Source organism: Hylobates moloch, unplaced genomic scaffold (assembly GCF_009828535.3).
Source record: "Hylobates moloch isolate HMO894 unplaced genomic scaffold, HMol_V3 SCAFFOLD_9, whole genome shotgun sequence".
Lineage (NCBI taxonomy): Eukaryota > Metazoa > Chordata > Mammalia > Primates > Hylobatidae > Hylobates > Hylobates moloch.
Genome location: NW_026652284.1, coordinates 3054536 through 3068453, shown reverse-complemented (window position 1 = coordinate 3068453; position 13918 = coordinate 3054536). Strand labels below are relative to the sequence as shown.

Genomic DNA, 13918 nt, shown 5'->3' with positions numbered 1-13918 from the left:
GTTGGAGCCCGAATCTGCCCTGCCTCCATGCCCGGGACCTGCCTCTAGCCCCTCAACGCCTCCCTTCCTACCTCTGCTCACCCCAACTGGCAGCAGACGCCGGGCCAGGAAGGCAGGCAGAAGGATGCCCCTCTGAACCCTCCACCACAGCAAAATCCCCTGCAAAGTCCCCGAAGAGATCCTGTGAAGGGCGTGTCACACCTACCGTGGCGAGGTGCCGTGCGGGGTCACCGACGTACAGCATGGTAGGCGCCGGGGGGTCTGCACACGCCGGGGAACTGGTGTCCCGTGGGACGAGGCATGGATCTGGGCGGCCCGAGGGGAAGGGTCAGGGTCGTGGCTGCCCGGCAGCGTGGACCGAGGGGGAGAGGCTCTGCAGCTAGGGAGGCGGGAGCCGAGGATGCTGGGGAACATGCGGGTCGTTTGTTGGCATTTTCACTTTTCCCATCTCCCTTAGTTCTGTCAACTGGCTGAATCCAACAACAAAACCCGCGGCCCACCCCTTTATTCCTCATGAGTATTCATCCAAGTCTGGGGCAGGCCTCAGCTTGCCCGGTGATGTGTTGGACCGCACCAAGGAGGCTGCGCAGGGAGGGCGGGGACGCCGGTCAGCGCCGGCTCCATAATTAAACCCACCAGGGCTCCTTCCGAGATGCTGCCTGCCTGGGTGAGGCTCAGGGGGCCCCAGGCCCTCACCCCGTAAAGCAGCCTCTGTTCCCAGGCATGAGGGCTGAGCCCCCGCCCTGGAGATCACGGTAGGCAAGGCTGGGCCACCCCAAGGGGGAGAAATGGTGTCGCCTCCCTTGGCACCCAGGCGGGGCGCATCTGCCCCCTACGCGGGGAACTCGGTGGTCCACCGGGACCAGTCCAAGGGCTGGATGGAGAGGAGGGGCTCACGGGAGGCTGCGACCCTAGACCCCCGAGGGAGACGGGTGATGGGAGTGAGCAGCTCTTGTGGGGCCTGCCTTCCACTGCCTGCCCAAAGCAGGGGTGAGTCCAAGAGCCCAGAGCTGTGTGTTTGGAGCCCACCCTGGCACTGGCCAAGCCCCCAGGAAACAGGGACAAGCCACTGTTGCCAAAGAACAGCCCGGCGGTGGGGCCCACTGCAGGCGTGGATGGCCTTGGCACAGCCGGTGAGGGGCTCTGCAGTGGTGCCCTGCACCCGCCTAGTGGGGCCTCTGAGGTGACTGCCACTCCCTGTTGGGCCGTCTGAATTTCCACTGTATTTCAGCTGTCTTGGGTACAAAGTTGCCCCTGGCAGAGGGGCCCGAGACCCCCTGGAAGCCAGCAGAGCATCCACGCTCAGACGAACCCGGGGACTGGGGCCTGCGGACCCACACTTCCAGTCCCCAGGGCACCGTGGCTCTCACGAGGGCTGAGAAATCCACAGGAGCTGAGAATTCCACGCGGAGACCCTTTCCCCTTTCCTTCCAACCTTTTCCTGCCAAATCCCAAACCACCTGCCTGCTTTCTCTTGTCTCCATCTCCCCACTTCCTTCCTCCCTGTCGTCCCCACCGAGAGCCGGCAGGGGCCTCATCGCTCCCCACCCCTACCCCCGGGGAGAGCGGGCAGAGCTGGGTGAGGGCAGGGGAGGTTTCCATGCAGCTGCCTGAGGAGCCCTGGGGACCCGCTCTGCCCCACCAGCAGGCCGGGCTGAGGACGAAAGGACGATTCCAGGTGCTGTGCCCCAAGGGGCTGGGACCTGGAGAGCCCAGCTGAGGGCCCTGGGGCCGGGGGGCAGCAGGTGAGTCCTGGACGCCCATCTCTTCCTGTGGCCGAGGATCTCAGCCCCCAACAGGCAGGGCGGCAGCATTCAGGAGGAGACAACTGAGAAAAAGACAGTTTTGTTCGGTAGTTCAGGTTCAGGAAGGGCGTCTCTGGGAAGCCCCCTGCAGGGGGTCGGCTGGGGCCCAGACTGGAGGTTCTGGGGAAAGCAGCAGCCTCCTTGCAGGAGAGCCCAGGGTGAGCCCCAGGAGACTCCTGCTGGGATGGGGGATGCCCTGGGGTTGGGGGTGCCTTCTGCTTCTGAGCCTGGGACCCCTCTTGGGTTGGGGGCAGGCTCCCCAGGGATGGAGAGACACTCAGAGCCGGGCCGAGGCAGGGCCTGGGTTCCGCTCCCCACCCCCACAGGGCACATTCCCAGCCTCTGCAGGCTGTGTCCTCGCCTGCCAAAGGGAATGATGGATTGAAAAGGAGACTCAGGCGAGTCCCATGCATGGGGCCAGCCTGATGGTTTTATAAATAGCCAAAAGGAGAGCACCAAGGGGAAGGACGTGAGAAGGGAAGACAGCCAGGCTGCCTTCAGCATGAGCCCAACCCATGCCCAGGGCATGGCGCCTGAGACCCCGCATCTCTCCACCCTTAGCGTCTGGGCCAGACTGTGGGGATCCCAGTGCGGCTGAGCTACACGTTTCCAACTCAAAGGCACCCAAAACCACTGGCATCTGCCCCAGAGCGGCACCCAGCTTTCTGCAAATGTTCCCAAGGCCCAGCCTTGCAGAGGACTGGGACAGGGGACCCAGGGCCACACCCCCTCGGCTTGGCCCTTAGCACCTCCTCCAGGTTCCCTCCCTGCTGGGTCCTCTATTCTGCTTTCATTCTGCTTCTGACTCACTGAGGATTCCACCTCATTGACTTTCCGCGGGACCCTGGGCCGCAGGACAGCGGCGGGGGTGGGCGGGGGTGGGCGGGGGTCGGGGGGAGCGACGCTGCCGCAGGCCACGGCACTCTTCAGGAACCAGTTCGTGGTTATGTGCCAGAACGGACGGGGGACTACGTTTCCTGGTGCCTGTGATGTGTCAGTTCAAGGCCAAACTCATAGCACAGGGCCCCTGCTGGGCAGCTGGCTTCATCCCACCCCATGGAAGAGACAGCAGAAGCTGCAAGGCTCTGAGACCCGGGTGCTGGGTGGGGTTCACTTCTGCGCAGCCCCAAAGTGCTTTGTCACGAAAGCCCACCGAAGGAAAGGCTGAGTGGGGGCTCCAGGGAGGGGGTAATGGGTGGGCTGGGGTCTCAGAGCTGACCGTGGCGAGCTGAGCCCCGCTCCTTGCTCCCACGCCTGACCCCACTCTTCCTCCGGCTACAGATCCTCCTTGGAAGGGAGGGGTGTCCTTCTCCCTCTGTCTGCCTGCCCCTTCTTGGGGGCCACACATGCACGGGACCCGCGCTCTTCCTTCTCCTGGGCCTGGGGAGAATGCCTCTCCCTGAAGTCACCAAGGCCTATCTGGGGTGACCTCTGGGGTCTCAAGCCCCCAAGTGTCCTAAGGTTCTGACCCCGGGTGTCTGTCCTGCTGCTGGGTTCCCGGGGCCCCCAGGGTAGATCAGCCTACCTTCTACCCCACCAGCTGTAGACCCCGCTCTGTGGCCCACCTGCCCACAACAGCTGTCATCAGAGAAAGGCGCCAGGAGAGGCGGGAAGGGGCATGGGGGAGGGGCCAGGCCTGGAGGAGGCTCTAGGGACGGAGAGGGGAGGGGAGAGGAGGGGAGGGAAACAGAGTGGAGGGGAGGGGAAAGAGAAGACACTTGCCTCTCTCCTCTTTTCTCCCCTCCTGTGTCCTCCCTCCTCGTGGAGCATCCTGAGAGCCAGCAAGGGCTGCAGGTCTCATTGCCCTGCGCTGGTTTTGTCCGAGGGGACGCTGGCGCTCAGAGGGGTGGGGATTCGTCCCCAAGCCCAGGCCCAGCACTGTAGACTCCTCGGGTGGGTCCGGGTGAGGATTAGGACCCCCGCCCCCACCGTCACACCCACACTGCCTCCTCGCACCCTGCGAGCCTACGAGGGAGCTTTATCCTCTGCAGCTCTTCCCAGATGGTGTCGGGGTGGCCAGGGGAGACCCCACCCAGGTGGCATCCAGAACCCGGTCAAGCCTTCCTCATTCAGGGAACCAGCCGGGGTCCTGAGAGGGCAGGGGCTGGGCCAGTTTTAGCTGTGGCTCCTCGGCCCACCCTCCCCAGCCCACGGGGAGGCCAGGGCCACAGGCTTCCCTCTGCTCTCCTCTTGCAGAATGGGGCCCTACTTTAAAGTGAGGTCCTTGTGAGCCACGTAGGGTCTTGAGGGACAGCCAGAGCCTAAGGCACGAGGCAGCTCAGGCAGGAACCGTGCCGGGCAAGGGCAGCAGGCCCTGGTTCCAGATCCCATCCTAGGCCCTCCTGGCTCTGTTGTTCTGGTCTCCGAGGAGCAGCTTTCTTAAACACAGGGCCTCCTCCCTGCCCTCATCCTCACGCCTAGCGTTTATCACATGCTCCCGATGGGCCCGGCACCACTGGGCATCCTCAAATCGGTGGGTGACTTGGAGCCTCTCAGTAGCGCCATTTATAGACAGGAAACTGAGGCCCAGAGGGCTGCTTAATTCTTTTAAGGGTTGCTCAGCTCAGAAGGGAAGGGGTGGGTCCTGAGCTCAGCAAATCTGGCCTCGGAGCCCCCAGCCACACCCCCCTCGGCCTGCTGGACTTTCTGGGCCGTCTCAGTCAGATGGCCACAGTGACCAAAGGGGTCTGCTTCCTGCTGTGGCCACACAGAGCTCACAGTCTCCCCAATAAATCTGTGGCCTGGGACTCCTCTAAAGCCCACTGAGGGTTCGACTGCTCTTGTCCACGCCCCGCTCTCCTGAACTGCCTAAACTCAGCCTCCTCTGCAGGGGCCAGTGTGGCAGGAGGGTTGTCCAAGGTCCACGGGATTGGGCAGAGCCAGCACCCAGCACCTGGCACCCCAGAGTCTATGCCACCCCCCAAAGGGCTCTCTGCTCTGGGCTCCTACCCCGTCATCCCAACTTCACCAGCAAGGACATGGAGGCTCAGAGAATTGTGGGAGCTTGAAACCACCCACTCCGCCTGTCTCCCACGGCTGCTAAGCAGGTGGCCAAGGCATCCCTCAGACACCCTGTGTCCAACGGGAACCAATCTGCCTGCTCGTGGTGTGGGGAGACCCACGTCCCCCAGATGCGGAAGGCACACCCCACTGCAGAGGACCAGCGTCCCGCGCTCCAGCACTGTGCCTGCCCGAGCTGAGGCCCCTTTGCTGGATGAGTCCCAGACCCGCCCCTGAGTATGGGAGCGGCCAGATGCCACCAACACCCAGGGACAGGTGGCCAGAGGGAGCCGCCAGGGGCAGGTGGGGGCGGGTGCATGTGCAGCCACTTCCACAAGCAAGCCACCCACCTGAGCCACGAACTCAGGACTGTCAGGAGCCCTGGAAACATCCGGCACCAGAACCGCCTGTCTGACCCGAGGCCGGGCCTCTATGGTGTTTCTTGTCCAAGGTCACCAGCCTCGTGGCGGGGCTAGAACTGGGCCCCTGAGCTGCAGGTGGCAGTTTTCCAGGGGGCACTCAGAGCCCCCCATGCCCACATTGGCACTGAACCGGGTCCAGGTCCCCAGCCCCAGCACAGCAGCTTCCCCGGCACAGCAGCCCTTCCCGGGCTGAACTTTAAAACAATGCCCCCCAGTTCAGCTCCAGCCCCACTCTGGGACCCCTGGACTTAGCGGGCCAGGGGCCATTCTCAAGGCAGCTAAGCCCTGGGCCCTGTGCCAGGCTGCCCGAGCCGGCCAGTTGGCGCCCCTCGGAGTCTCTGTCTTTGCACCTGGTGCTCCCATGGGAGTCAGGGGTAGGCGACAGCATGCTCTTGGCCCAGCAGCCGCTGTCGTGAGGGGGCTGGGGGGCTGGGCCCTGGGGTCAGAATGAGGCTCGGCTGTCCCCGCATAGGCCTAGGCCAGCCTTCGTTCCAGGGAATCCCCCATCTCCGTGAGCCGAGCTGTGCTCCTAGGAATTTCATACATGGCTTTGGGAGGAGGCGTGTCGCTGCCTGACAGATCCAGCCACCTTGCTGTTTGCGGAGGTTCAAGGCCCCCACCGTCACCCTGTGGCTGGGGAGTGGCACGTTCCAGCAGGCGGGGGCTCAGACCAGACCTGGAAGTGGAGCTCAGGGAACCCTCCGGGGCTGGGGGGAACAAGCACGCTCCACCCACAGGAATGTAGAACTGCTCCTTCTGCCTCCCTGAGCCCAGGTCCTCCTCCCGAGGGTGGGTCTGTGCCATCTTAGGGGCCTTCTGCCCTCTGCAGGGGGAGTGGGGGCTGAGCAACTTGGGGTTGGGAGGTGGCTTCTGGATCTCAGGGGACAATCTTTTGGGTCTTCCTCCCTCCCTCCCTGGGGTCCAGTGGCCAGTTCCTGCCCCTCCCCAAATTGGAGGACACGGATGTCCAGAAGGGGACCTGGAGGGGGTGGGGTCAGGACCTTTGTCCCCAGAGAGCAGCCGGCAGAATTTTTCCAAAGGGAGGGAGGGGAGAGGTCGCAGTCTCACTTTCTTGCACTACCCGGCTCCATCCCCAGCCCACTCTTTCCCAGCATCTGCCTTGGTTTCCTCACCCATAACATGGGACTAGAACACGCACAGACACTGTCGAGTGTTTCCACTGGGACAGTCTCCTGAGCTGGGGTGGGAGGGCAGGGGTGGGCGGTCGAACCCTCAGATCCAGGCTGAGGGGCTCCTCCGAGGAATCGACGCCCCTGGGGCTGCTGCCCCCCAACCTGGGGCTGCGGCTGCCCAAGGAGGTGCCTTCTCTGGCCCCACATGGCTCTCCGACAGCCCAGCATCCGCGATGGAGACGGAACGGGCAACATGGCCCCTCTACCTCCACCTCCCCCACCCCACTTCACTCTGCTCGTTCTGACTGGGGCCCCACAGCCCTTGCTGGCTGAGCATAAGTGAGGGAGGCCCGACCCTGCCCCAGACGCGCTGTTCCGCGTGTCCCCGTAGTTCAAGCTGTTTTTCCTGTAGCGCACAAGTTCGCCACCTACGAATCCCTGGGTGGGGGGCAGCCCACCTGTGGGCAGGGCCGAGCAGCCGATGAGTCCGGCGGGGCAGGCCCGGGGCACAGGGATGGCGGGCCTCACTGGGCCTCCCAGGTCGGGAACTTTGCTGTCTCCTCACGTGTGGTGCCCACCTGCCATCCACCTCCTCGCACAGTCGAGGCCTGGCTATGGGCGGCTGGAGAGATAGGCAGGAGCGTGGCCCCCACCAGCTCTCACAGCCTGGCCTTTTCGCCCAGAGGAGCAGCCAATGGGGCAGGGCTTGAGACTCCCAGGAATGGGGGAGCCTGCCAAGATGGGGTGCCGGAGGCCTCACTGGCCCTGCCTGCCCCCTATCCAGTTCTCTTCTCCTGGAAACAGCACCTCCATCTTCCTTTGGGGGTCCCTGTGTGGGGAGGCCCACCCCACTCCATTCCATCGTCACCCTGTTCCAGGGATGGTGGAGCCCAGGCCAATCAGAGGCACAGAGGTGGCTCAGAGATGGGCCCGTGACCACATTCAGATCAACGAGAGGCAGGACTGCTGGACTATGGGAAAAGAGGGATCTCCTCTCCACGGGAATAGGGCATGCTGGTGGAGCCTGGTACTCTTCACCATGAGAGGAGAGGCGGCCTAAAAACAAAACCACTGCAGGGGAAAGCAGGCCAGGAGACTGAGCGAGGCAGCTGTGAAGCACCTGGACACAGCCATGCCCGAAGCCCTTTCTATACCTGGATCCAGCCGTAGAAGCCCTTCCTACACCTGGACCCACCAATGTCCAAAGCCCTTCGTACACCTGGATCTAGCCATGCCTGAAGCCCTTTGTACACCTGGATCTAGCCATGCCTGAAGCCCTTCCTACACCTGGATCCAGCCATGCCTGAATCCATTCCTATCTCTGGATTGACAGTTACATGAGCTGGTACATTTTCTCCTTTGCAATTTGAAGCGTCCTGAGAAACCCACAGGGGAAGCTGTACGACCAAGAGGCTATCTCCTGGTTCTGCCAGGCTCCCAAGACAGGACAGTCCTCTGCAGAGGGCAGCCCCCCCACTCACCATGACAGATGTGGTCATGCCCTCCAAGTGGAAGACGTCCATGCTGGAATCCGTTCCGCCCACCACCTCATTATTCCCCTGGCTTGACTGGGGAAGGTCGAAGTAGGTGCTGTCTGGTTCCCTGGGGCAGGGAGAGGAAAATAGAAGCATCAGTCCCCAGTCTGGGTATCACCCCCATACCTCCCAGGCCCAGAGCTCAAGGCTAGCCTGAGACTCCTGGTGAGGCCTACGTCTCCTGCCCTTCCCATTCCCTCTCATCCCATCTCTGTCCTCCACCTGCCATTCCAGGGCTGCTGTGACTGCCACAGAGGCAGAGCCAGTCATGGGCTCTGTTATTCTGGGCCTCTGCCGGCCATGGGCCCTCTCCAGAGCTGGCCAGAGAAAAGAGTCTGAATTTTGGTCCTGTGTCCCCAGGGAAGGCCTAGGGCAGCAGTCCCCCTTCCTTGCCCCTCCGACCCAGCCCTGTCCCCAAGCTGATGAGGGTGGCTAAGGCTAGCCCAAGACTAGTGTGGAGCCACCTCTCCTGCTCTGGTCCAGTTAGCCCAGCGAGGGTGGTCGAGGCTAGCCCAGAATCCCAGTGAGGGTTGCCAAGTCTAGCCCAGAATCCCAGTGAGGGTGGCTGGGGCTAGCCCAGAGTCCTCCCAGGGCCACCCCTCCTGCTCTGGCCCAGTTAGCCCAGCGAAGTTGGCTGAGGCTAGCCCAGAGTGCCTCCCAGGGGAGCCCCCAGTTCTGGCCAGCTGAGCGCACTCACAGAGAGCTCCAGAGGTGCTCAAACGTGGTGCCCCCATCAGGGGAGGTGGCGGTGGACTGGGCCATCTTCCCCACGCCGGCCTCCGAGGGCAGCTTGCTCTGCAGGAAGGAAGGAATGACACCTGAGCGCCCTGGGAACTCGTGCTCTGTCCTCCTGTGACAGTCTCGGCGGGGGCAGCAGGCAGGTGGGCCTGCCTGGGGCATCCCTCGAGCACTGGCAGGTACCCCCGCCTCGCCCTCCTGTGCCCTCTCCGCTGTCATTTCATCCACCCCGTTCCCCGCGGCTGGAAACCGAGGGCCAGGTGCGCAGCTCTGCCTTGGAGGTGGCGGGCCTGGATCAGACTCATCCGTGGGGGTGCCCTGGGCAGGCAGGAGCTTCTCAGAGCCGCTGCCTTGGAAGACGGGGTGACAGCAGCACCCGCTCCTGGGGCTGCCTTGAGGGCCTTTGGGAGAGCAGACTTTTTGAGACGCTTGGGCCAGGACAAGTGTGTGAGGCCTGTGGTCTGTTATGATCCACTGTGTCTGGTTTGGCCTGGGGGATGCAGCCAGGCTTGGGGTCTCCCTGATGCCCAGGACCTGGAGGTAGCTCAGGTCCCGGTCACTCCATCTTGGGAACAGCGTGTGTGAGGGCTGCCTTGGAGGCTGCAGCCAAGCCCCTGGCTAGAGCCTAGCTGTGCTGACTGCTGCAGGACACAGATGCCCCCTCACCTTCTGAGCCGGGCTCCTCCCTGCACCCCAGGGCCACAGGGAAGCCTGGCAAGGCTGGGAACTGGAAGTTGCCCTATCCTGGACCCGGCCACCACCGGGGACCTTGAAGCTGCCCTGTCCTGGAGCCGGCCACTGCCTGGGTGGTCACGCCTTCAGAAGGGGACACCCAGGGATTGGAGAGCCCTGACCCCAGCGCCCGTCCGCTGGTCTTTGTCTCCACCATTGCTCCCCTGAGAACCCCTAGGCCCAGCTCCCAGTGGCCCTGGACACCCATGAGGAGGTGGCAGTGTCCAGGCGGAGCACAGCTGGGGGAGGGGACAGGGAAACCCGAGCCCACCCTGCCCACAGCCCCCAGCCCTTGCTGAGGTGACCTCTCCCCTGGGCCAGCCTCCCAGGTCCTCGGTGAGGTGCCATGGGACAGGCTTGGCCACCGCCCTGCAGTGCTTAGGCAGGCAGGCCTGGACCTGCCCACGGCCAGCGGGGGTGCAGGCCATGGCCTGGAACCTGTTGCTTTCGTCCTTCCCCAGGCAAGCGGGAGCTGAGAGAAGCCTGTGGCACGCTCCTGGGGCCGCCACATGCCGGGCCCTGGAGAAGTGGCACAGGCCAGGCTGAGGTGCGGTCAGTGAGCCATGATGGCCTGGGACAAGCAGCTTAGAGGGTGCTGGCCCAAGCCACCTCTCCCAGGTGGGCGTGACCACCCCACCCACTTTTCAGGAGCCCCAAGGCTCAGAGGGGTTAAGTGACTTGTGTGAGGTCACACAGCTGTAAGTGCTGGTGATGAATGTTCCAGGGGCTCTTTCTCAGAATTGGAAGTTAATTTGGTTGCCCTGCCCCCCCCCACTTCACCATCACGTGGCCAGGTGGGTGTGCCCTTGCAGGCCTCCGATCCTGGGCTGGACTGTCTAAAACCCCAATGGAGCTGAGGGTGTGCATGGGGACTGCACCATTCCGTTAATTTAAAATGGGAGGGCGTGACAGGAAGCAGAACCGCAGGTCCAGCTGAGGCTGGCACGGGGCCCCAGGGGAGGGCAGAACCCGCCCTTGCTCGTGCCCCACGGTGGGTCCCTTTGGGCTGAGCAGTATGAGTGGGGTAGTCTCTTGGTGCAGGTGTGTGGGCCAAGGCTGGGTGGGCACAAGTGAGGGGCCCCAGGCACATTTCCTGAAGGGCAGGAGCACTGGAGGGGCTGGACTTGGAGGAAAGAAATTCCCTTAGATCCAAGAGGACAAGCCTGGGAAGGTTTTGCCGCCAGAGGCCACTGGGTCACATCTCCTTCATTTTGCAGATGGGCCACCTGAGTCCAGAGATGGAAATGGACTTGCCATCCACAGCAGGTGGATGACAAAATCCCAGCTCCCTTCACAGCAGCACCATTCCCGGTAGCTGAAGGGTGCACACAGCCCAGACGCCCATCAGCAGAGGGCCGGGCACAGGAGACATGGTGCCGCAAACAATGGAACATTACACGGCCATGAAAAGGAATGAAGCTGTGACATGCTACAGCATGGGTGAGACCTGAAAACCTCATGCTCAGGACACATGACCTCATCTGTCAGCCTGTGAGCTGTCCCCTCCCAAAGGCTAAGGTGGGACAAAGACAGAGAGAGACAGAGACGGAGAGACAGAGAGAAACAAGGACAAAGAGAGACAGAGACATAGAGACAGGGATAGAGACAGGAAAAGAGAGACAGAGAGAGACAAGGACAAAGAAAGAGAAAGACAGGAAGAGAGACAGAGAGACACGGACAAACAGAGAGACAAAGAGAGACAGAGAAAGACAGGGAAAGAGATAGAGACAGGAAGAGACAGAGAGACAGAGACAGAGAGAGACAGGGACAAAGAGAGACAGAGAGATACAAGGACAAAGAAAGACAGAGACAGAGAGACAGGGACAAAGAGAGAGAGTGAGAAAGACAGAGACAGGGAGAGACAAGGACAAAGAGAGACAGAGAGATGGAGAGAGACAGGGAGAGAGACAGAGAGAGATGGGGAGAGACAGGGAGACAGAGACAGACAGAGAAACAGAGGGAAAGAGAGACAGACAGGGAGAGAGACAGAGTGTGGGAGTCGACGGCATCCCGCCGCACCCCTGCTGGAGGTCCAGGGGTTCCGTGAACAGGTGTGGACGGGGCATCCCTCCACGCAGGGCTCACAGGAACTGGTCAGTGAAACATTATTTGTGATCTTATGCCTGGGACATGGGCGTTGGCTGTATTTTCAAGTTGGCATCATTTGAACTCCCACTGAAGCCACACCCTCTCTTCCCACTGAACCCTGAATGGGGAGCAGCGACTCTTCTTGTCGGCGTGCCCCTGCCTGCTGGAGACCCAGCTTCCACATCCCCTGACCAGCACCCACTGTGCACTGCAGGACACCAGCTTGGCCTCTCGTCCCTGCCCGGGCACAGGACAGAGGCCGGCGAGCGTGGTCATGGGTCCCCCATCCCACCCGCCCAGCCCTCCAAGCTCATAGGACAGGCCACCACCAGGAGCACGTGGGGTGGGAAAGGGGCTTCCTCCGTGCCAGGAGTTGGGTCCCCAAAAATCCCCAGGCCTATTTGCCTGAGATGTGGGCAGTGGGCCTCCAGGTGCAGGCGTGTGGACCGGCCAGAAGCCCTGGGCAGATGCATCTTCCAGGACACCTCTCCCCACAGCCACCGGCCTCCCCCATGGGAATCAGGTTCCTCACCAGCCAAAACCAGAACCCAGAAACCTGCCAGACTTAAAGCACGTGGAGGAACTTGAACCGGAAGCCATGAGATGCCTGATTCCCAACTTCCTGGGAAAACGCCAACGCTGGTAGCATTGGCCCCAGGGCCCCACAGGAACACAGGAACACTGGCACAGGGGTCAGGCAGGGGCTCCCCCTACTGGCCTCACACACCTGAGCTGGTGACCGGCTCTGCAGGCATCTGGGAGTACCGGGCACAAGGAACAGGAAGCACTGTTGGGGGTGCAGGGACGCTGCGCTGGGGCAGGGGGAGTGTGTGCCCTCTGCCCACAGCCGCCTTTCAGGCAAGGATCCCAGTGGCGAGAAAAATAAATCAATGCTAAAAAAATGGCCTTTAAATCAAATCCAATTTTCCCAACCATTTGCCTTTTAATTTGAAAATTCGTTCACAAGGGGCACACGGTTCTGGGACAAAATGGAAATTGCTTTTGAAACGTTGCCAATCATTTTAAAAATCATGTGTATCAATGGGGAAAAGAGACCAATTTCATAAGACATCTTTAGGAAGTTTTATCGACATCATAAAATGCAAATACATTATTGGAAGTGTAGGTTTTTCTATCAAGATTTAGTCTAGGAGGGATGGGCTGGGTGCAGTGGTTCATAACTGTAATCCCAACACTTTAGGAGGCCAAGGAGGGAGGATTACTTGAGCCCAGGGGTTTGAGACCAGCCTGGGCAACATAGGGAGACCTCAGCTCTCCAAAAACTTAAAAAAAATTAGCTGGGCATGAGGGCATGAGGGCATGAGGGCATGTGCCTGCGGTCTAAGACACTCAGGGTGCTGAGGTGGGAGAATCACTTGAGCCCAGGGGCTCGAGGCTGCAGTGAGCCATGACTGCACCACTGCACTCCAGTCTGGGCAACAGAGCTAGACCCCAACTCTAAAAAAAAAAAAAAGGAAAGGAAGGAAGGAAATGAAATAAGTGAGTTCTCAGTTGTAACAGGGGTGTCCAGTGTGTATTAGCACGGGTCTTGCAGCAGAAGGCTTTGTGTGGCCACAGCATTTGGGGGTGGCCATTGGGGAGCTGCTGGCCGGCACCCCCCCAGCCCCAGCACCATCAAGTCAGGGCACAGAGCTGCAAAGGACAGTTGTGACGGGTGTTCCTGGTCACACTGTAGGCAGGCCATAGGCTGCTGGCACACCCAGGAAGCAGGGCACCTCGACACTGCCCCAGCCCTGCCCCAACTTCCGTGAAGTCTCAGACAAGTCCCCTCCCCTTGCCAGGCTTGAAAGGTGACCAGCGTTCCAGGTCCTACAGTGCCTACAACAGCGGGAGCAGGACAAAGACCAGCCACCGAGGGCCCTCCGGCAAACCCAGACCTCAGCCTGCTTGGATCCTCAACTCCAGGGGCTGCTGTACCAGCTACACCCCAGGGAGAGCCCCCACACACGTGTGACTCAGAACAGGAAAGGAGCTCACACCAGCAATTAGGCCCTCACAGCTCACCAGGACCCACAGAGCACAGGTGGGCTGGAGAGGGGACTGTGTGGCCCAGAAAACCAGCCTGCCCAAGCTCCCTGGAGCTGAAAACAAGGCTCTCTGACGACTTCTCAGTTTGACTCAGGGCCTTCTGAGGTCTCAGCCTAGGGGTTCTCACCAGGGCAATTCCACCCCCAGAGGATATTCCCATGTGGGGACATTTTCCACGGGGTCGGAGAGTGCTGTGGAATCTAGTGTGCAAGACAGGGATGCTGCTTAGCACCCTATGTTGCTCAGGGCAGCTGCCCACAGCAGAACGCACGCCCTGGTGTCGGGGCCATGGTGGAGAGGGAGTGCTGCCCCATGGCTCCGAGCTGAGGCTGGCCGGGCACTTTGCAGGGCCTCAGGCTCACACACCAACCCTGCCCCAGTTCAGAGATGAGCAAGCGGAGGCTGGGAGGCCCAGT

At 61.5% G+C, this 13918-nt stretch overlaps 1 protein-coding gene across 2 annotated transcripts in view; it reads right to left on the bottom strand.

The window, feature by feature from the left end:
• Positions 1–13918, bottom strand: part of TP73 (tumor protein p73) — an 85767-nt gene that overhangs the window by 44908 nt on the left and 26941 nt on the right. For both annotated transcript variants that reach the window (XM_032758708.2, XM_058443780.1), the window contains exons 2-3: positions 8593–8690; positions 7842–7962 (exon numbers count right to left, since the gene is read on the bottom strand). In XM_032758708.2, the coding sequence (XP_032614599.1) occupies positions 7842–7962; positions 8593–8657 (186 nt within the window). In that variant the 5' untranslated portion in view covers positions 8658–8690. The remainder of the gene's footprint in view (positions 1–7841; positions 7963–8592; positions 8691–13918) is intronic.